Source organism: Passer domesticus, chromosome 15 (assembly GCF_036417665.1).
Source record: "Passer domesticus isolate bPasDom1 chromosome 15, bPasDom1.hap1, whole genome shotgun sequence".
Taxonomy (NCBI): Eukaryota; Metazoa; Chordata; class Aves; order Passeriformes; family Passeridae; genus Passer; species Passer domesticus.
The window spans coordinates 2,915,426-2,933,997 of NC_087488.1; the positions used below are offsets into that span (position 1 = coordinate 2,915,426).

At 44.3% G+C, this 18,572-nt stretch overlaps 1 protein-coding gene across 2 annotated transcripts in view; it reads left to right on the forward strand.

Annotated features, from left to right (window-relative positions):
• ADCY9 (adenylate cyclase 9) overlaps positions 1-18,572 on the forward strand; it is an 82,913-nt gene that overhangs the window by 38,625 nt on the left and 25,716 nt on the right. The window contains exons 2-4 of one of the 2 annotated variants that reach the window (XM_064390900.1): positions 5,569-5,741; positions 10,907-11,011; positions 15,260-15,477. In XM_064390900.1, the coding sequence (XP_064246970.1) occupies positions 5,569-5,741; positions 10,907-11,011; positions 15,260-15,477 (496 nt within the window). The remainder of the gene's footprint in view (positions 1-5,568; positions 5,742-10,906; positions 11,012-15,259; positions 15,478-18,572) is intronic. The other variant, XM_064390901.1, reaches the window with a different exon arrangement.

Consider the following 18,572-nt stretch of genomic DNA (forward strand, 5'->3'; position numbering starts at 1 on the left):
GTGTTTACCTTTACTGTTGCTTCCCCAACTGTTTTTCAAGAATGGATGTGATGATGTGGGGTCTTTAGGGTGCATTTGATCTGGAAGTGTTCAGTGAACTGCTGCGTGTGATGTTACACACACCCCGTTGGGCAGGAGGAGTAGAAAATGGTAAGCATTTTATGGGGTTATAAGAATTAACATAAAGGTCTTCATTAATTGTTTGTGTGTGGGAAATAAATTCCTAGAAAATTTTTAAATCTTGACAGAAGGCTCACATAGTTTCCATTTGTGTGTAAACTTTGAGATTAGAAATGTTGACTGAGAAATGCTATAGAATAAGATAGACATTGTTGAGAGAGAAATAGAACTAGAAACAAGTTTCAAAAAATAGCCTTAGGAAAGAACCGGAATACTTTAGAGAAATAGAACGATAAAATATATAATAAAATAATTACATATATACATAATAAAGACATAAAAATATAATGAATACTATATATATAGTATATAAATATATACAGGTTTGGCAACTGTTGAACTTTAAGAATGAGGGAGAATATTTGCTGCTGGAAATCATCTTTAGATTCAGCAGCAGCTTGGACCCAAAGGATACGGAAGCTCCTGGGCTGGTGGTTTGTGCTGTGTTATTTCATGCATGGACATTAGGTGAGTGCCTGAAAAATCATTTGAGCTTTGATAAGGGAAAAAAACCAAACCAACCAGCACAGCAAAGTGAGATGACCAAAAAAGACTTCAATTAGAAGGAAATACATTGGTGGGATTTTTTTAGTTACTATTTGCCAGTCATGTTACATTCCAGAAATCACTGTTAATAATTTATTTTGCAGAGCAAGTCAGTCTAATGAAATTGTGTAGCAACACCTTTTATTGTGTGAGGAAACCTCACCATAGGTCTGTGTTTCCTTTCCCTAGAGTTGCAGTGCCTGAATATCAGTATTTTCACTCCCAGGTTTTTGTTAGAGTGCAAAGATGTCTTTAAAAGGCATGGAGAAAACTTTTTGTTGTTTTTCTAAAAAGAGAAAGCAAAAAGCTGATGGATTACAGAGAAGCAGAACCCAGAAATGAGTTACCCATCAGTTCAGAAAGGAGCTCAGACCTGAGATATGATTAAACGGTTAAAGCATGGAAACTGCAAAGGAAATGTTGGAAAATTAAACAGTGAAAGAGCAGCATTAATATAAAGCTGTTTGGTCAAAGGGGCTGTAGTCAATACAATTTGGATTTTATTACATCGATATAAGGAATATTGATGTAATAAAATAGCACAGAGGGCTGTGTACTGGCAGGCATTTAATCAGAAAAGGATGCTCACCTGTTAAACAACCCACACTGCAGCTAAAAAGGTGAAGTGATCCATGGAGGGAGGAACGGGGATATTTTGATTAAATAAATCCATAAAGCTGTGACTGAAATGTTGTCATTGTTTTTTAGTGTCTCTTCAAATCAGTGATGAGAAGGGTTTCAAAAGAATTTGAATTTCCTTATACAGAGACATGAGAAGTGTAAAAATGTTTGCCAGAGAAAGAAATTTTCCTGTGTGCTATCAACAGAGGGGTAAAAAGTTTCAGTTCCAAACAGTTGAAGCATCAAAAATTGAAACTTGAATATTTTGTCCAAGAATTTCTTATCAGTATTTGTGTTAATCCCTCATTTCCTGTAGGAAAAGACATCTTGTCCTAAACAGATGCATGGAGGGATGTCCTCTCCTAATGTAAAAATTAGATTAGATTGGAATAAGAGCAACTTCTGACCTGAAGTCGTGAGGGTAAATGAGCTGAAAGGAAGGAATAAATGACTGAATTAAGGAAGGATCAGAACATCTTTCCTCTCCCTTTCCCTGTTCCTTCCTGGCAAGTAACTTCCCACAGATTACCTGGGCTGCTTTTCCTCTGCAGGCCCTGCTGGGGATGGGGATTCCCTCCTCAGGGAATCCTCCGGGCTCCTGGGGATGGCAGGAGGGAGCTGCAGCCTCTCCCCGTGCTCCTGGATCCCCTCTGCCCGCAGCCACCGCCTTTTCTCACGCCACCACAACCTGGGGGAAGCCTGGGATGTTTACACACAGCCTTATTTATAATAACTCCTGTTTGGTTTTGTGCAGAGGGAAAAGAATGTGTGTGTGAGCACATGCATATGATTTTTTTGTTGTTATTAGGAGTGGGTTTTAGTGGTTGGGGTGGGTTTTCTGTTTTTGTAAGAGAAATGCCAGGGATCAAAGAAAGGCGATCTGAAGGAAGGAGCCGAGTACAGAGACTCACTAATGCTTCTAAAATTCCACAGTAGTAGGACTAAGAAACCCACAGTCGTTCTATGAAGATCTCATCTGTTATTATTTTGTCAAAAATACGCTTTGCAAACACTGCCATGTCAATATTCAAAGTAGATGACTTCAAGAAATGAGGGTTTTGGCTCAGTGTGCGGGAGCTGTTATTCTTTATAATGCTTGCAGGATCTCAGACCTTGAAGAGCAGTGAAAGGAATGGTTTGTGTTCCTCAGAGAAACACGAGAGAGCTCATTTTTTTTCTCAGGGCAGAAAATATTACTGTGTTAAGTTGGTTTATTGGGGTTGTTGCAGCCTGTTCCCTGTCTTTGCTTCCAAGAACCACCTCTGGAAAAAGCAGAATTGCAGGTTAAAACTTGCCAGAGGACAGATTTGCTATCAGGCACTTTGAGGTTGTGCTTCAGCATTTATTTTGGATAAATTTCAGGGAAGGAAGTGAGTACAAGATTGATCTTGGCCTTTATAAATAGCACTACAAGCACCTCATATCATTTTCTGCATTGCCATGTCTTGAGTTACTTCGTTGCGCAGCAACACAGACCAAAAATTGCATTTTCACATAAAATAGCAGCTCCTCTATTTATTCATTCCTTATTGTCATGTTACTTAATTGATTTAAACGTGCTGGTGTGGATGTTTTTCACTCCCTGAGTGCTTGTGTGGAAAATGACAGTGTTGGTTGTACTAATTCCCTGGAAATGTCAAAGGAGGAAGAACACTGTTCTCAAATGATGCATTTTAGTTACACCAGTACAGTTCCACTCAACTAATGACCCTTTTTTGTACAAAATGTCTCAGACTCGGCCTAGGAGGTGCTTTGTGAAGTGTCAGAGTTCCAAGGACCCCTGAAGCAAATGAAGTTTTTCCATCATAAGGATTTAATAACAAACAAAGTATTAGCTAGGCTACCTTAGTAAAGTTTTGTAAAGATGAAAGGTTTTTGCACCTCTCCTTTTCCAAACCTTTACAAAAATAACCTTTTCTCCTCCTAGCTCTCTTGTTGGCTCCATGCAGAACACGTGCAGGATATTGGTTTTTCTGTGTCCCAATTCAAATTACCCCTTTGGAGTAACACTCCTTATGCAGGGATGTGCTGGGGCTGGGGAGCACAAGGAGGGAATAAAGAGATTTTTAGAGTCCTTGGTGCCAACAACCAGGCACTATAGCCACCTTTAAAGCCTGGAGAACAGAGTGGCTGCTGTTGATGTGCTGTGGGCTGGTGAGTTTGCCAGGGATGGAGAGGACAAGGTGAGGGATGAGGTCAAGGAGCTGATGTTTCAGGCTGGGGCAAGGCTGGATTCTGCTTTCCCAAATCCATTTGCAGTGTCTGGTGTTGTAGCCTTTCCCCCTTTTCCTCAGTGTGGAGCTCAAACTGGAGATAATTTTACTGCATGCAACAAGATTGACAAAATAATTTCCTGCACAGCACAGTTAGACATAAAAAGTGCCTTTTCAAAAGTACAATAAACAAAGAAAAGATGTTTGTGTAGGGAAAAAATTGGAGGAATAATAGGAGCAGAGAAATTACTGCTGTTGCTTTAAGGTAGCTTTTAAAAATAGGAGTAGTCAGTTAATGCTCCAGCCTTTACAACAGTAAACATATAATTGTGAACTGATTGTGGTGAATTCCTCAAACAACAGCCCCCATCAGCAGAAGTCTGAAGGAGAGAGCCCGACATCTGGAAGCCAGCAGCAGTCAGGATTTTATTAAGCAGCACTGCCAAATAAAATCTGAGCGCAGCTATAAATGATATAAAAATAAAGATTGGCTGTGGCGTAGCATCTCGAGATGGCAGCAAGTGCGCCCGGGTTTGGAGCAGCACAGCTTTCCCAGCAGCTTTGGAGCCCCAGGGGGACATGGTGGGTAGGGATGTGGCTTCCTGTGCTGCTTGTCATGTTCAGGAGCTGAAGCTGCGAGTGGAATAAAGAGAGAAGCTGCACATTTGCTCTTAGTGTGCCTGAGTTATTTTTATTGGAAAGGTTTTGGCCACGCACAGTCTGTGTTGTGTATGACAGACCTAAAGCAAGGTTTATGGAATATGATTTTCTGTCTGTGAAGGAGGTTTTGAGAGAGTGACCTTATCAGAGGGAGCAGGAGCCTGCCCTCTTCCTCAGGCTGCAACTTGACACATTCATTTGCAGCGCTCACCCTGTGCATGGAGCCAGTTGGATGGGTCGATGGCTGTGACAGCCGTGCCTGGCTGCTCTGGGAGCCAAGTCTCAGGGTTAGGGAGGGGATGCAGAGCTGACCCAGGTGGGACCCAGCAGCCATCCCAGGAGCCTGGGACAGGGAGGGTTTGGGGCAGCATTCCCTGGAAATGTGGGCTCTGGCACCACAGAAAAACGAGCGCTTTGCCCCTCTGCACACCGGTGTCCTCCACTCATTTTGGGGGACATTGGTGCTGAGCAGGACATGGCCCATCCAGTGGCAATGAAATGAACTCCTGTGAATTCAGCAAGCTGTGATTGAGAGCTCCTTCTCAGGCTTTGTGTCTAGAAATAGCCCGGAACACCAGAGCGCAAAGTTCAAGGATGTAAAAGAAGTGCTATGTTAAATGAAATTCCGATCTTTCATTTTTTGAACAGGTTTTTGATACAGCTCAGCTTGATACAACCTGCTATTTACCAGCCTGGCCTTTAATATTGGATCTGCTTTCCAATTATGCTTCAATTCATACACCAGTTGCAGAGGGCGTGTGTGGGTGTACGTGCGAGAGAGGGAGATTGATTTTGTTCTTTAAAAATGTGAAGTCTGCACTAACTATGAAAACCCATCAGAATTTCTAGCACTTAAATGCCATTTCCTTTCTCAATGTGCTACCAGCACTAAGTAATGTTCACGACATCTCTCTGGCAAGTGAAGGAGCACATGCTGCTTTTTCAGAAGTCGAATATTAATACAGATATCAGTGAAAACCAGGCTGCAGATCCTTTCCAGAAGTAAAGAGTTAAAGTGAAAGCTCAAATTACGACTTAGAAGCAAATACATAAGGTCTTAGCTGTGTTTTTCAGAAGAACATGAGTGAGAATGGAATAAAGAGAGTACATGTTGCTGTGTGCCGGAGTCACCTCCTGTGTCTGGAACAGCAGATTTGGGGAACCCTTTTTGCCAGCACTTTGCACAGAACATATTTGTATTCCTGGTCGTTTTTCCCAGCCACTGTCTTTTTGTGTGCTCTGTTCCCGAGTCTTGGCAGTGCTTTGGTAGTCACTGTGTCTGAGAAGCCCAAAGGAGTGTTCTCTCTGCCTGTCTGTGGTTCTGACTGGTCATTTCTATTTCCTGTAGGTTTAAAGACCTATCTGATCTCAGGTCAGAAGGTGAAGGAGCCCCAGTGCAGCTGTTCTCAAGCGTTGCTTCCTGGCCTAGAGTCTGCAGACGGAGCCAGGACGCCAGGGACGTCGTCGGCCGAGAACTCCAGCGAGCTGACCAAGACAGCCAAACAGGTGGAAAAGCCCAAGGTGAGTTGTCCTCTCAAAGCCCAGCAGCACAGATCCCAAAGCAGGGCTGGGGAAACCTTATGGGCTTGTTTATGCACTGCTTTGCATATTTACATATGTATGGATGTGTGTACATAGAGTGACAGAACAGAGTTTGAGGGAGGAAAAATTTACCAAGTCAAATGCCTCGCTCCCCACTTGGCAAACAATCCCTAAAATAAGGTGAGCACTTCTCAAAGGTGGTTTCAAATAAATATTCCTATTTGTATTTCGGGATTGAGAGGTCAGTGATGCTTTTTCAATGGTCTGGATTTTAGGGGGGGAAAGGATATGATTTATGCAGCTACTGTAACTTCTGGGATTTTCTGCTTTTGCTGCTTCTGCCGTTCCTCTGTCGTGAAGGTCATGTACCTGTGAGCCTTTCCATAAGTATTGAACCCTACAAAAGATAATTGGATTGTTTTTGTGATGGGAGAAAATGCTCTGGTGGGTTGGGAGATTGGTTTATCTGCTTGCTCTAGAAACCTATATCTGGAGCTGAGGGCAATGATTTGTATGGATTCAGCTTGGAGGAACGATGACACTTTGTTATGTTCACACCTCTCACAAGATCTCTTGACAAGGAAATCTGTGAAACAATGTGTATTGCTTCAGAGCTTTGCTGTTACTCTCCATCTTCCATCTCAGAACAGATTTCCCAAACAACAGATGTCTATTCTCTCTTTTCATTTGTGCTAAGAATTCCTTCTCCTGAGCTGCCTGAGGTGGGCACAAATGTCAGAGCTAGGGGTGGCCATCTGCAGGTCCCTGTCCTTGCACTTCAGTGTGGTCAGTCTCTTCAACTCAGGTTTGAGACTCAGCTGACAGAGTTGATGTGGGGATAATTTTCATGCTACTTCATTTTTACTGCTTCTCATTTTTTTTCTGGATTAGGAGAGCATGAGTAGGGCACCTTTACCCTGCCTCTGCTCCCAGTTTTAGGATTTGAGGAAAAACCCTGGATTACAGGTGAAATCAGCTGGAGGGCTGACCCAAAGAGAGGGTCCAAAGTTGAGTGAGCTCCTTAGAGAGCAGGCCAGGCCTGTTTAACCAGAGAAGGGAGCTGTAGCCATCTTTATCCCTCCCCAGAATGTGCACTGAGTGTGGTTTGACAGCATCCAAGTTACTGGTGATATGTTGCTATTCCTTTTCCTGTGTAAGAAAGAATATATTTGGCATCCTACTGGCACCAGCTTTCCAGCTCCTTCTTGCCTTTCAGTGAAAGCAATGGCAAATAAGGCAGAAAAATACATCTTAGGGCTGGGGGGAGCTGTACAGATAAATGTGTGAGTGCTGCCCAGGCTGTGGTTGTGCAGAGGTCCAGGTGTGGCAGTGACAGAAACTCCTTCACTTCAAGCAGTGAAGGAAGAGGAATGTGCCAAGTGGAGCAGGATTGCTGAGCTGCCTGTGTGGAGCAGAAGGGAGAGAGGAGGGATGAAGCCAAGCAGTGAAGCTGTGGCTGCTGTTCTGAGAGACAGTGAGGATGCCTTGGCATGTCAGACAGCAGAGGAGGCTGTGACTGAGGACTGAAACTGCAGTGAAGGATGGGACTGATCCCCCCCTGCAGCTGGGCTTGGTAACATTGTTATGTACAAACTTGGGCTGGTTCTTGATAAAATTAGGTGCAAAATGAGGTCTGTGGTTGAGGATCAGCTCTGTTATGTGTTTTCTGAAATGTGGGGTGATTTACCTTGCACAAGGGCAGGTACAGCTGCACCACTCTTCCTGAGCAGCTGGGGTGTGATGTGGAATGTGCTGCTGCCCCACCACACTTTGTCCCTGATTTTCTGCTCTGGGACTATTGCTGGGTGTGAATTGCTATTTAGAATATCCTGAGTGGAAGGGATTCACAGGGATCATCACAGTCCAGCTCCTGGCCCTTGAGATGTTTCATTGCTGAGTGAAAGTCTGTAAAGTGCAAAAGTACCAGCATGACTGTGAGTGAGAGAAGGAGAAACTAAAAGAAGCTGCTCAGAAGAGCATCTCAGACAATGCCAGCCGAGATTCTGCCTTGGCTACCCTCTTGTGCTCCAGCTGCTGCAGAGTTGGTGTCTGGAGGTGCTTGGTTTTACTCACCACCTCAGCACTGCAGCTCTGGCCAGGGATGTCCTCAGTGGCCTCACAGCTGTGATTCCTGAGCCTGCCTTGCCCCCGTGCTCTGCAGGGAGTTCTGGAGGAGCCCAAGCCCAGGTTTCCCTGTGGCTGTGTGAGCACTGCCTTCACCTGTTCTGTGGCTGTCGTGGCAGCACAGCAGTGTGGAGCATCCCTGCCTCTCCCAGCACAGCCAGGTCAGGGATTCCTGACTCCACAGCATGCTCTTGAAGGCAATGTGCAGCAGCCTTCTCTCTGCTGGGGACAATCACAGCATCATGGCATGGTTTGGAAGGACCTTAAAGCCCATCTGCTTTTCCATGCTGTGGAAGGGACACCTTCCACTGTCCCAGGTTGCTCCAAACCCCATCCAGCCTGGCCTTGGACACTTCCAGGGATGGGGCAGGCACCACCTCACTGGGCAAACCTGTGCCAGTGTTTCAGCACTCCCATTGTAAAAAATTTCTTCATTGTATTGAATTTAAATTTCCTCTCTTTTACTTTAAATATGTATGTATGTTAAAAAACCCCCACAAGGTATGACTGCAGTTTGATCAGAGATCATGCACAATTTTTGAAAAGGAGTGGGTTTCTTTTTTACAGCTTTTGGATTTTTCGTGAGGGTTTTTTTTAAAGCCTTCAGCTTGCTGGTAGGGTCTGGAGATAATAATTTGCAAAAGAATCATGACTTACATGCCGACTGTTTTAAATACAAAGCTGTAAATGGTGTCAGTGTAGGAGGAGATGACTCCAGCTCTGCAAAAGACTTAAGTAGGAGAGGCAAAATTACAGGCGAGTTGAAATATTTTTATTTAAAGGGAATAAGTGGCTATATTGGATGCAAAGGATGACTTTCACATTTTGGGCTTGAAGGGATGTTCTAGGGGACAAGATCTGTAAAGGAAAGTCAGGAGGGAGAATGCAACAGTAATTGATCCATGAAAGGACTTGTATTTCCTCCTCTGGTGTATCTGTAGTTCATTTAACTGCAAACCTTGTTGCAGTTTGAATGTCAATAAGATGTGTTTACATTACTGAAATGGTGAACACCGAGGGTAAAACCTCTGAGTAAATCTGTAATAGCAGGTGGGTTTTTGAATGAAAACACTCTACCCTGCTTAAGTGGTTTTGGTATCAGTTTATCTTCCCTATCATCTTTTATGACATGCCTCACTTGACAGGGAATCATAAGCTGTTGTAAAAATGTTTTAATGATTGCTTGGTATGAAAACAGAAAGTCCTTTGCTTGTCTTAGTGTTTGCTGGAAGTGCATTAATGTTTTATTCATGGCACTGAGGTCACAGCACACAGCGCCTGTGAATGCCTGCAATAGAGAAGGAAGTTAATGATGTTGACTTGAACACATGGGGAAAGTCAGAGGAACTTCTGCCTCTTCTCAAAGGTCAGGCTGCTTTTCCAAGCCCTTTGTCTTCTGGTTTAACGCTGGGAGCTGAGTGTTGGAGGTGGTCTTGCTAATTTATTCACAGAATGAAACAGGGAGTGGTTTCTTCTTTTTTTGTTAGAGGTATTTGGTTTTTGTCACTATTACCTGACTTTTGCCATGGATAAATTTAAATCTGACTCCTAGAGGGTTAGTTAGGAAGGCTTGATAGCCCACTGCCAGTTTATTTTTTAGACCATCTAGTAATGCCTACCACCAAGAGGCCAAGACATTTGTGATAGTCAGAGATTATTTTTAAACAAAACCATTTCAGAACCAACTCCACAGTTTCTTCAGCTGTGTTGGTATTTGTTCAGACTGCACAGATTCAGAACTGGATGTAAATTGTTTATCTGATGCCAGCTTAGGAAGCTCAGAGTAGTTTCAGTGCCCAGCCTGGACTGTGTCCCTGAGGAACAGCAGACAGGACAATCTGCTGGCTGCTGAGGAGGCTCCAGGACCTGCATGAAAGCCTTTGAGAGGTGTTGGTGAGTGGTTAGATGTCACAGGGAGAGTGGGCTGGGAGAAACATCTGAAAATTAAACGTGCTGGGTGTTTTCAGGTGGGACATCAGAGGTGGAAGGTTAGTTCTGAAAAGATTTAACATGCTGTCTCTGAAATGGGGAGGGAACCTGAAGGCAGAAGTTGGGGATTTGGACTAGAGAGGCTTGAATGTGTCCAGAACAAGCAGACAAAATTAAATGGGATGTTGAGTTTGTGACAAAAGGCTCAAATTCTTGCTGGAAAACTTGCTGTGGTGTTTAGTAGCAGACTTTGGTGAGCCTGGTCACCCTGAACATCTCCAGAGCAGAGGAGCTGCCAGAACTGCTCAGGGTCCCTCTGAGCAGGATCGTGCCTCAGCCTCCCAGCTCTGGAGAAGAGAGTGAAGAACTTGGAAGATGCAGTTCCAGGCTTAATTCCCCTGAAGAAGATTGCATTTTAACTTGAAGGAAGTAGCTTGTTTTAAAAGCTCAAGTGCAGCATTTTAGGTTGCTTCCAAAATGCACAACCTGAAACTGGTACAAACCCTGATGGTTTTGCTTTCCTTGTTCCCTGTGACGTTTGCTGGGTGTTTGGATCCAACAAAAAAGCCTGAGCTCCCCTCCCCTGTCTTAGGGCTCTGTATGAAAAAGCATTTTCCTTTATTCATTTTCAGATTTGTTGCTTTCCATTTCCCTGGACTGTTCATAATGTATCATGGTGTTTCATGTTTTTTCTGGATTTTGCTGCATTTTGTGCTGTCTTCTCTCCTAATGGCATTCAGATCCCTTCACAGGCAGGTTTCACCCAGGGAAATTGCACTTCTCCTACTAAAGAGTGTTTTATTCCTCTTGGGGAAGTCCTTTGCCTGTGCACAGCGATTACAGTGTGCCTGTGATCTTACACTAGTGAAGCTTCCCTGCATTAGATTTAGCTTCAGCAAACAGCAAATCTGTGATTTATTTTTGAAATGGTGCATTGTGTTCCAGTCAAATTTTGCTCCCTGCCTCCCATTCTGTAGCTTTGTTTATCTTTGAACCGTGCTGCAAGTATACAAGTGGACTGAATTACAAATTGCATCATACTACAAGGACACCAGAACATTCCTGGCTAAAATTCTTTTGTCTCATTTCAGCCTTGCCCTTCATGTAGTACCACCCTTGCTCCCCACTGCGATGTCAGCATAGATGAAGGAGCTATCCAAAATGGTTGTCAGGATGAGCATAAAAACAGTACAAAGGTAATTGAAGTATTTCTCACTTCCCTTTTTCCCTTATTTTTCTGCTTCTCCCAGCTTTCTTATTTTTGCACCACTATTCCTCTATCCAAGCTCTAAAACAGCAGAACTGATTCTGATTTTTTGATTTGTGTTCAAAAATTTAGTTGAGTCCCCCTGTCCCAATTTTCAAAATTTTTAACAATTTTGTGGGCTCAGCTTGATCCTGAGAAGGACCTCAAATTTGGACTCTTTAAACTATGCTGATGGTACCCAGAGAGGGAGGCCCAAGGAGCACTCCCACACTCCCACCCTCACACCAGTGGGCTGGGTCACCTCACCACGAGTTCTGTGTCTCGCCAGCAGCTCCTGCATCACCACTCTGAGACGAGGCCGTTCCTGTTCACACACAGAATTCACAGCTTTAAGTCAGTTTGCATCCTTTCCTGACCTACAGAAACAGCCTCTGTGGTATTCCTCGTGCTGCTTCCACGCTTGTTTCCTTGCCTGTTGCTTTTATATTCTCACTGAAGCCACCTCATTCCTGTGCCATGCCACACTGCCTGTTTGTGGTCCTGTGTGTGGCCTTTGCAGCCTCTCTGCTCTGCCTGTCACCTCTCACTCCTCCCTGAATGTTAAGATGAATGCAGACTGAGGAGCAGTGCTCATTACCTGGTTGTTATATATTCAAATAAATCCAATGTTTTCCCTCCCTGGGGAGAATCACTTCATAGACATGCTCTGAGACAGTGATCTTGTTCTTCATGTCTGTCTTACAGCTCTTCTTGCCAGTAAAGCTGACTGAAAAGCTTGCCAGCATTGTTGCCACTGCTGAGCCACTGCATTAGTCTGTGATTGTCCCTCTCTTGACATGTTGCCTCATGCTGAAGCTGTAAGCTCAGGAGCAGGGCCTGCCTTACTGGGCTCAGGGGTGTGTTACACAGCAGTTCTGTGCCAGAGTTCCAGGAAACAGCCTAAGAAAAGAATAAAATCATGATCCCTCGAGCCCTGAGGGAGGTGTCAGCAGGGACTTGTCTCAAACCAGCTTGAGATCTCTGAGACAGAGAACATGTGGGAGATCTGCCTGGGCTGCCAAGATGGTAGGCAGGAGATGCTTCTTCCCCAGGTGGCCTCTGCCCACGTGCAGGGATCTCCAAGAACCGACTGAGGAGGGATTGACTGTCCTTAGGTGCCAACTGCCTGGTGTAAGCTGCTTCCTACTGTAGCTGCCTGGGCTTCATGCGTGTGAATCAGCAAGTCATCTGACCTTCCTTGGAGGAGATTTGTACACAGAGTTGAGGCAGAGGTCTGTAACAGCACTGGAGGAATTCCAATGGAGCCCAAATCTCATGTCCTTCTTGGGTTTGGTTCGGTTTTTGCTCAGGCAAAAATGGGAGCTGTGTCATGGCTGTCAGTAAGTCTGGGATGCCTGTGCAGCTGAAAGCTCAGAGAACAGCCACATGCACAGGGTTGCTGTGGCATTTGGTTCCCAAGACTTCCTTGCAGCCTCAGCTCTCTGGGGAAGAAGAGACGTAAGCTCCCTCTACCCATCTCTGTTCCCTTCCCACAGCACATGCTGCACTCAAATCCCCTGTCTTTAGGGAATGTTAATGATGTTTAATCATATCCTTGGACTTGCATGGCTCCCAACAGCCTCTGGAGCCTCCTTGTCTCTTGATGAGAGGAAACACCACACCAAGCCTCCAAGTTCTCAGGGAAACCCTACAGCCTGTTGCCTTCAGAAGTCCCAGAAACGTTGGAGCTATCAACATTTAATAAATAGGGATTTTCTCCTACACAAACAGTTTCATACTCTAATCCCTGCCTGTTAAGATTAACAGAGCACAGAGAAACCTTGAGCTGACTGAAGGGAAGAATTTTCTTGGGGATTTGAGCCTTTGCCAAGGAGCTAGAGAGAAGTCCATGCTGACCTTCTTTGAAAGAGAGAAATTTTCACTGCATTTTTCAGATGATCTTGAGGAACAGCAGGGAAAGCAGACAGTGCCAAGGAGTCCAGATCTTTTATTTGAGCTGATTATGACAAAAACTATGAGTTCTTGCTTTCTGCTTTTCAAGTAACAAGTGGCTGGAGTGATGAGGAAGAGGAGAAAGATTGTTTCACAGGGGAAATAAAAAAATGGTAACTATGACTTTCAGTTTTTCTTTAGGCTTCAGGTTGTTCTGGGAAATGCTCTAAGCAAATACAATCTTTAGCATAAGTTAAGAAAAACCAACCCACCAAACAATGAAGACTCTTCACTAAGAGCTGGTTGGTCAGTTGATTTGGTTTCCCTTTGCTGGTCCTCCTCACCCCAAAACCAGAGGGGTTTGTCCTGGTTCTGCAGGATGCTCCACAGCCCTGTTCCCTCTGGGCAGGCTGGATAACCTGGCAGAGATAGAGGAGGACTTGCTCAGGAGCTGCTCAGTGTCTTCTCTTAGAAAAGAACCTGGTGGCATTTTATGTGAGTTCTCTTACAGGAGTGTCCCTCTGTGCCCTGGTGTGGCCCTGCTGGGATCAGTGGCTGCCATCCCCTTTCCCTTCTGGTGATCATGGTCTGCAGCAAAGCGTTGGCAGCACACCAAGGAAACCACCCCATTTCCTATTCCTTCCTCAGCTGCTGCCACTGTGCTGGGAACACCTGCAAGCTGCCAAAACAGCTTTTGTGAGGGCTAGGAGGGACCAGACTGGGACTCCTTCCATCTCCTGGCTCCCAGCACGTGGCTCTGGGGCTCACACCTCGGCCGGGGCAGCCCGCAGGGTGGGGATCCCACATCCCCCTGGGAGGGAGGAGGAAGGGGAAGCACAACCCACCTCCTCCTGCTTTTCCTGTAGCTCCAGGGAACCCTTCCAACACACCTTGTTATGCCTTTAGCCCTGGAGGTCCTGGCTGTGACAGGAGCCAAGCCCAAGGGCTTCCTGACCCTTCCCTGAGCAGGGTTCTCCTGCTGCCTCCTTGGTCTTGTCTCTTCCTTGGCTGTGTCTGAACCTTTCCCTTCACCTCTCTGTGTTCACGTGCCTCCTTTTCTTCACAGGACAGATCACACGAGGAAGTGGAATTGATTTTGCACAGGCAGCCAGAAAGAAGATATTTTTTAACTTTGACTAAGTTGATTTTACAATGTCAGTAACATATTCCAGCACGTGGTTGGGGTGGTGATGATATTTATGGTATTTATTTATGGTCACTGTGGTGGCATCCAGGAATAGTCTTCTGGAGGAGCTTGTCACTTCTGTACAAGCAGGAATGGAGAAACTTCTGTCATGAGTGGGCTTCAGGATGAGGATAAATGCTACATGATAAGTGATAAGATATGGAGGGGGAAAGATGAACACTCAAATATGCCAAGTTTGCTCTATGTTTGCATTTGAAAATGATCCTGACTAACTGCAGTTCATTTTCATTCTAACCACACTTAGCTGTCTAATTCTTTTGGAATTGCTTCAGTACATATTGGTCTAGGTCAAACAAAATGTAAAAGAGGGAACTTCAGGCTCCATGAAAATAGAATTATTTTTGTTTAAAAGTAATTTGTGTTCTCCAGTGACAGCAGAATTGGTGATACTGTGTACCTAAGCCATGTTGCAAGCTGTTGTCAGAATTAAAGCTGTCCTGACTAATACAAAGACAAAAGAAAACCAGAAAAAAAGAAGTATGTCTTAGAGAAGGAAATGCAGTTTAATTTTCAGGAGTTTTTGTTGTAGGATGAGATGTACAAAAGGGCTGTTCCCACAGGTGGGGGAGAGGGGGAACCTCTGGGAAAGCAGCAGGCCTGTAGTGGTGAGGGGAAGGATCAGCAAGGGCTGGCAGAGTGAGCTCTCATGAGCCAGGGAGAGTCAGCACAAATTAAATGTGTGTTTAGAAAGCTTTCTAGAAGAATCTTATCCATAAGATGAGTGAATGAAATTTGGGCTTGTGATTGCTTGTCACTGAGTGTGTGAAAATGTGCTTTGTTTTCTGCTCCTGAGGGAGATGGTTCATAGAAGGCACAAAGGTGGCACCTAAAGAGGCACAGGGGAGGTGTGGGAGATCCATGCACAGGAAATGGGGCTGGGTTCAGGGCAGGGGGAGCTTGGTCTGTGTGGTCAGGGCAGGTGTGGGAGATCCATGCACAGGAAATGGGGCTGGGTTCAGGGCAGGGGGAGCTTGGTCTGTGTGGCCAGGGCAGAGCTCAGGGTGCTGAGGAAAGAGCTCCTCCAAGTTTTGTTCCTTGCAGCCTCTCCCATCTGTTCTGCTGACATTCCCTGGGTGTGTTTTGCTCTCTGTTGTCCAGGCTCCAGGAGGACACAGCCCAAAGACCCAGAATGGGCTCCTGAGTCCTCCCCAGGAGGAGAAGCTCAGCAACAGCCAGACCTCTCTGTATGAAATGCTGCAGGAGAAGGGGCGCTGGGGCGGAGTGAGCCTGGACCAGTCAGCTCTGCTCCCCCTGAGGTTCAAAAACATCCGAGAAAAGACAGATGCCCACTTCGTGGATGTGATTAAAGAGGACAGGTAAGGAGAATGGAGCTGTGCAGTGGGAAACCCTGTCAAGGTGAGAAGGCAGTACTGGGGTCCCATATCTTTAGTATTTGTGTGCCTTTTGTCTGATTTCAGTAATTGTTGTCAACATACAACACGTTAGAAGTTTTCTGATTTTAGTCTTTTTTCTGGTTAAACTACAGCAGAAACTTGACATCAGAAACTTTCTGTTTAAAATAAGTAAAGCCAGTTTTTCATTGCTTCCATGGTGAACAGTCCTCCTGTCAGTCCTCCTCCAGTCGAGTCTTTGAAGGGGAAAAGGCTCTTTAAATCCCTTGTCACAAAGTTGAACTCCATTTTATAATCCAAAGTCCTCTTAATACATGTAGTGTGTTCCTTCCTCTGCAGTTTAGGGTGTAACATAAAATCTGAACTGCAAAACTCACATTTTTTACAGTAAAAGAAAAATGTCTGATAACATGTGGCTAATCATGAAATCCTACAGGGCTTGGAAGGAGAATTAATAGGAGTGAATTCTCATGGACTTACTATTTACTTAGATATTGTAAAATGAGTTTTTCTCTCTGTTTCAAACAAAAAAGCTTATTTTGGGCAAAGGAAATATTCTTCAAAATTCAGTAGTGTGGGATTTTTTATCAACACACAACCATATCTCCATGATGGCAGTGACTTGACTGGAGCAGTTAAACAGATAGCTGGAGTTTGTTATTATTTATGGCTATTTTTATTTCATTGCTTCTACTCAGGTTGAGTGTATTTTATCTAATATCCTTGAAACTGTGTTCTCCTGTGGACTCAGCTGTTTGGAACAGGGACACCATCACCTTTATGGAAACATGACTTAGGCAGGGAGAGGTGGGAGGGAGGGACAGGAGTCCCTCCAGTCTCTTACCTGGATTTTGTCAGTTTGCCTTTCTCCTGTTGCCACTTGAGTCCAACTTTAAGATTTATTGTTTTTTTTTTCAGTATGTGGTCTGCCATTAGTGGCTGAGAAAGGAGGTTTAGCTGCTATTCCCAAATATTAGAAAATAGATGGATTGGGAATGTCCAGATGTTGGCAGAAATCAGCCAGAACAAATAGGAATATTTTTTAAAATGTAACCAACACTCTGCAAAGTGTAAGTTATAGAAGTAGCTTAATTTATGCAGATGGTCTGCTGAAGATACTTCACTCAAGTTCTTGTGTTCTGGTGCTTTCCTCCTCCACTCCCAAAATGGGTAATTTTTTCTGATTTGGAAGAAGGAGTACCATGATTTGAGATCAGTCAAAGCCTGGCTTTTTTTTGGTCCCAATTAAATATCATCATTACCATATTAAGTGGGCCATTTCTTGTTGCCAGGGAAACTTCTCTGCTGAGTTCAGTTCATGTAAACATAACTTTCCAAAAATAATCTTCTGATTAATTAGATCTGTGTGAAATGCTTTAAGCCTACCAGTTTACACTGATTTTTTCAACATTTCTCAATGAGAAATGGTATGGAATAAGCCATTTTAAAAATGCTCTTGGTCCCCTTCTGTAAAACATAATGTTGGTCTTGATGAATCCAGTATCTATGAATATTTTTGAATGGGGAATTTGAGGTGTCTCAGAGAGGGGACCAAACTTCCTCGTGGTCATTTTACAGGAATCCCCATTTTCACTGAGTTTGATGCTGTTGCAAAGCCAAGTGATCTTCCCTGAGCACTGAGCAGTGATTTCCACTGCTGGCACTTGGATATAAATTCCTGTTTTAACAGAAAATACTTAACCCAGATATGGTGATAAAGTGCATAAATTAATCCCACAGGCTTCCTGCAGAGCTGGGAAGGGTTAAACATGTCCTGGGGGGATTCAGGAGCCTGTGGACTGCATTAGGAAGCTGCCTGGGGCTGGCTGGGAGGAAATGCTGGACACTGGGGATACTGAGCTCAGCTGTGTGCCTGAGAGGTTTTTGCATGCCAAGATTTCACCTTGGAGCTGATACCTCGGCACAATTCCAATGTTCTTTAAAAATAATGTTAATAAAGACAGTATTAGTGTGGCATGTTTGTATTAGTACATTACAAAAGAGTCCTTTTGTGAAAGTTACTAGTTCATACTACTTGATTCTCTATATTTGAGAAACAGTGAATACTTTCAGCTTCGAGTCTGGCTTTACTTCTGTAAAAATCCTGTTCTTTGTTCATTGTAACCCACAGATTATTGTGCTCTTTAAAAGAAAACTGTAGTGTGAGGTTTAGAATGTTTGAATTTAATTTCACTGGGAATATCCTCAAAGGATTCTTGGTTTGAGGATTTTTGTTTCCAACAAAAATTAGGTATTCCTTAGGTTATAAACCTTCTGAAGTACAAGAAGCAAGTACTGGTATGCTGATCAGGGCAGTGCTCACAATGATCCCTGCAGACTTGCAGAGCAGAATCTCAGGGATGTATGAAGCTCCCTCAGAACTGGGCTCTGTGCAGCCCTTCATCCCCTCCTTGGGGCAGTTTCTTGTGGAAATACTTTTTCATTATTTTAAAATTTGTTTGTTTCTTTCATTTCCCACTTCCCAGTCATGCTTGGTCCGGGGAACACCCTGTGCTGGGAGGCAAAGGCCTCCTGGGAAACTGATTATGTACTTGACTGTTTCATCAAGTGGCATCTTCCTTTTGGAGGCAGAATGAGCTGACAGGGAGCTGAGAAGCCCCGGGAATGCTGCTTTCACCCTGGCTCCATCGTGTTCCACCCTCTGCTTCGTGCTGCACTGTGGAGCTGGACTGATCCTCCTACACCCTTAACCAGCACAGCAGCACCATCACCACCTTCCTGGAGCTTCCCTGCAGGGAGAAAGGGGATTCAACAGTACTTAAAAAAAAAACCAAAACAAAAGTTTTCACAATTTTTGTTATAAGATGCTCTTAGAAATGTCTAAGAATGAGGAATGAGGACAAGAATGAAAGGGAGAGGGGTGACTCAAGTGAGTGTATCCTGTCATTCCTTCAGAGTATCCTGATATTTTTAATGTATTGGCCAAAGCCAGAATGTTTAAAGGTTACCAAGTATCAGCCATATTCATGCTTAGACTCCTTTGTCTTCTCTAGCATCAGTCTAGGAATGTGTGTTTGGTTGATCTTGCATCTGAGTTT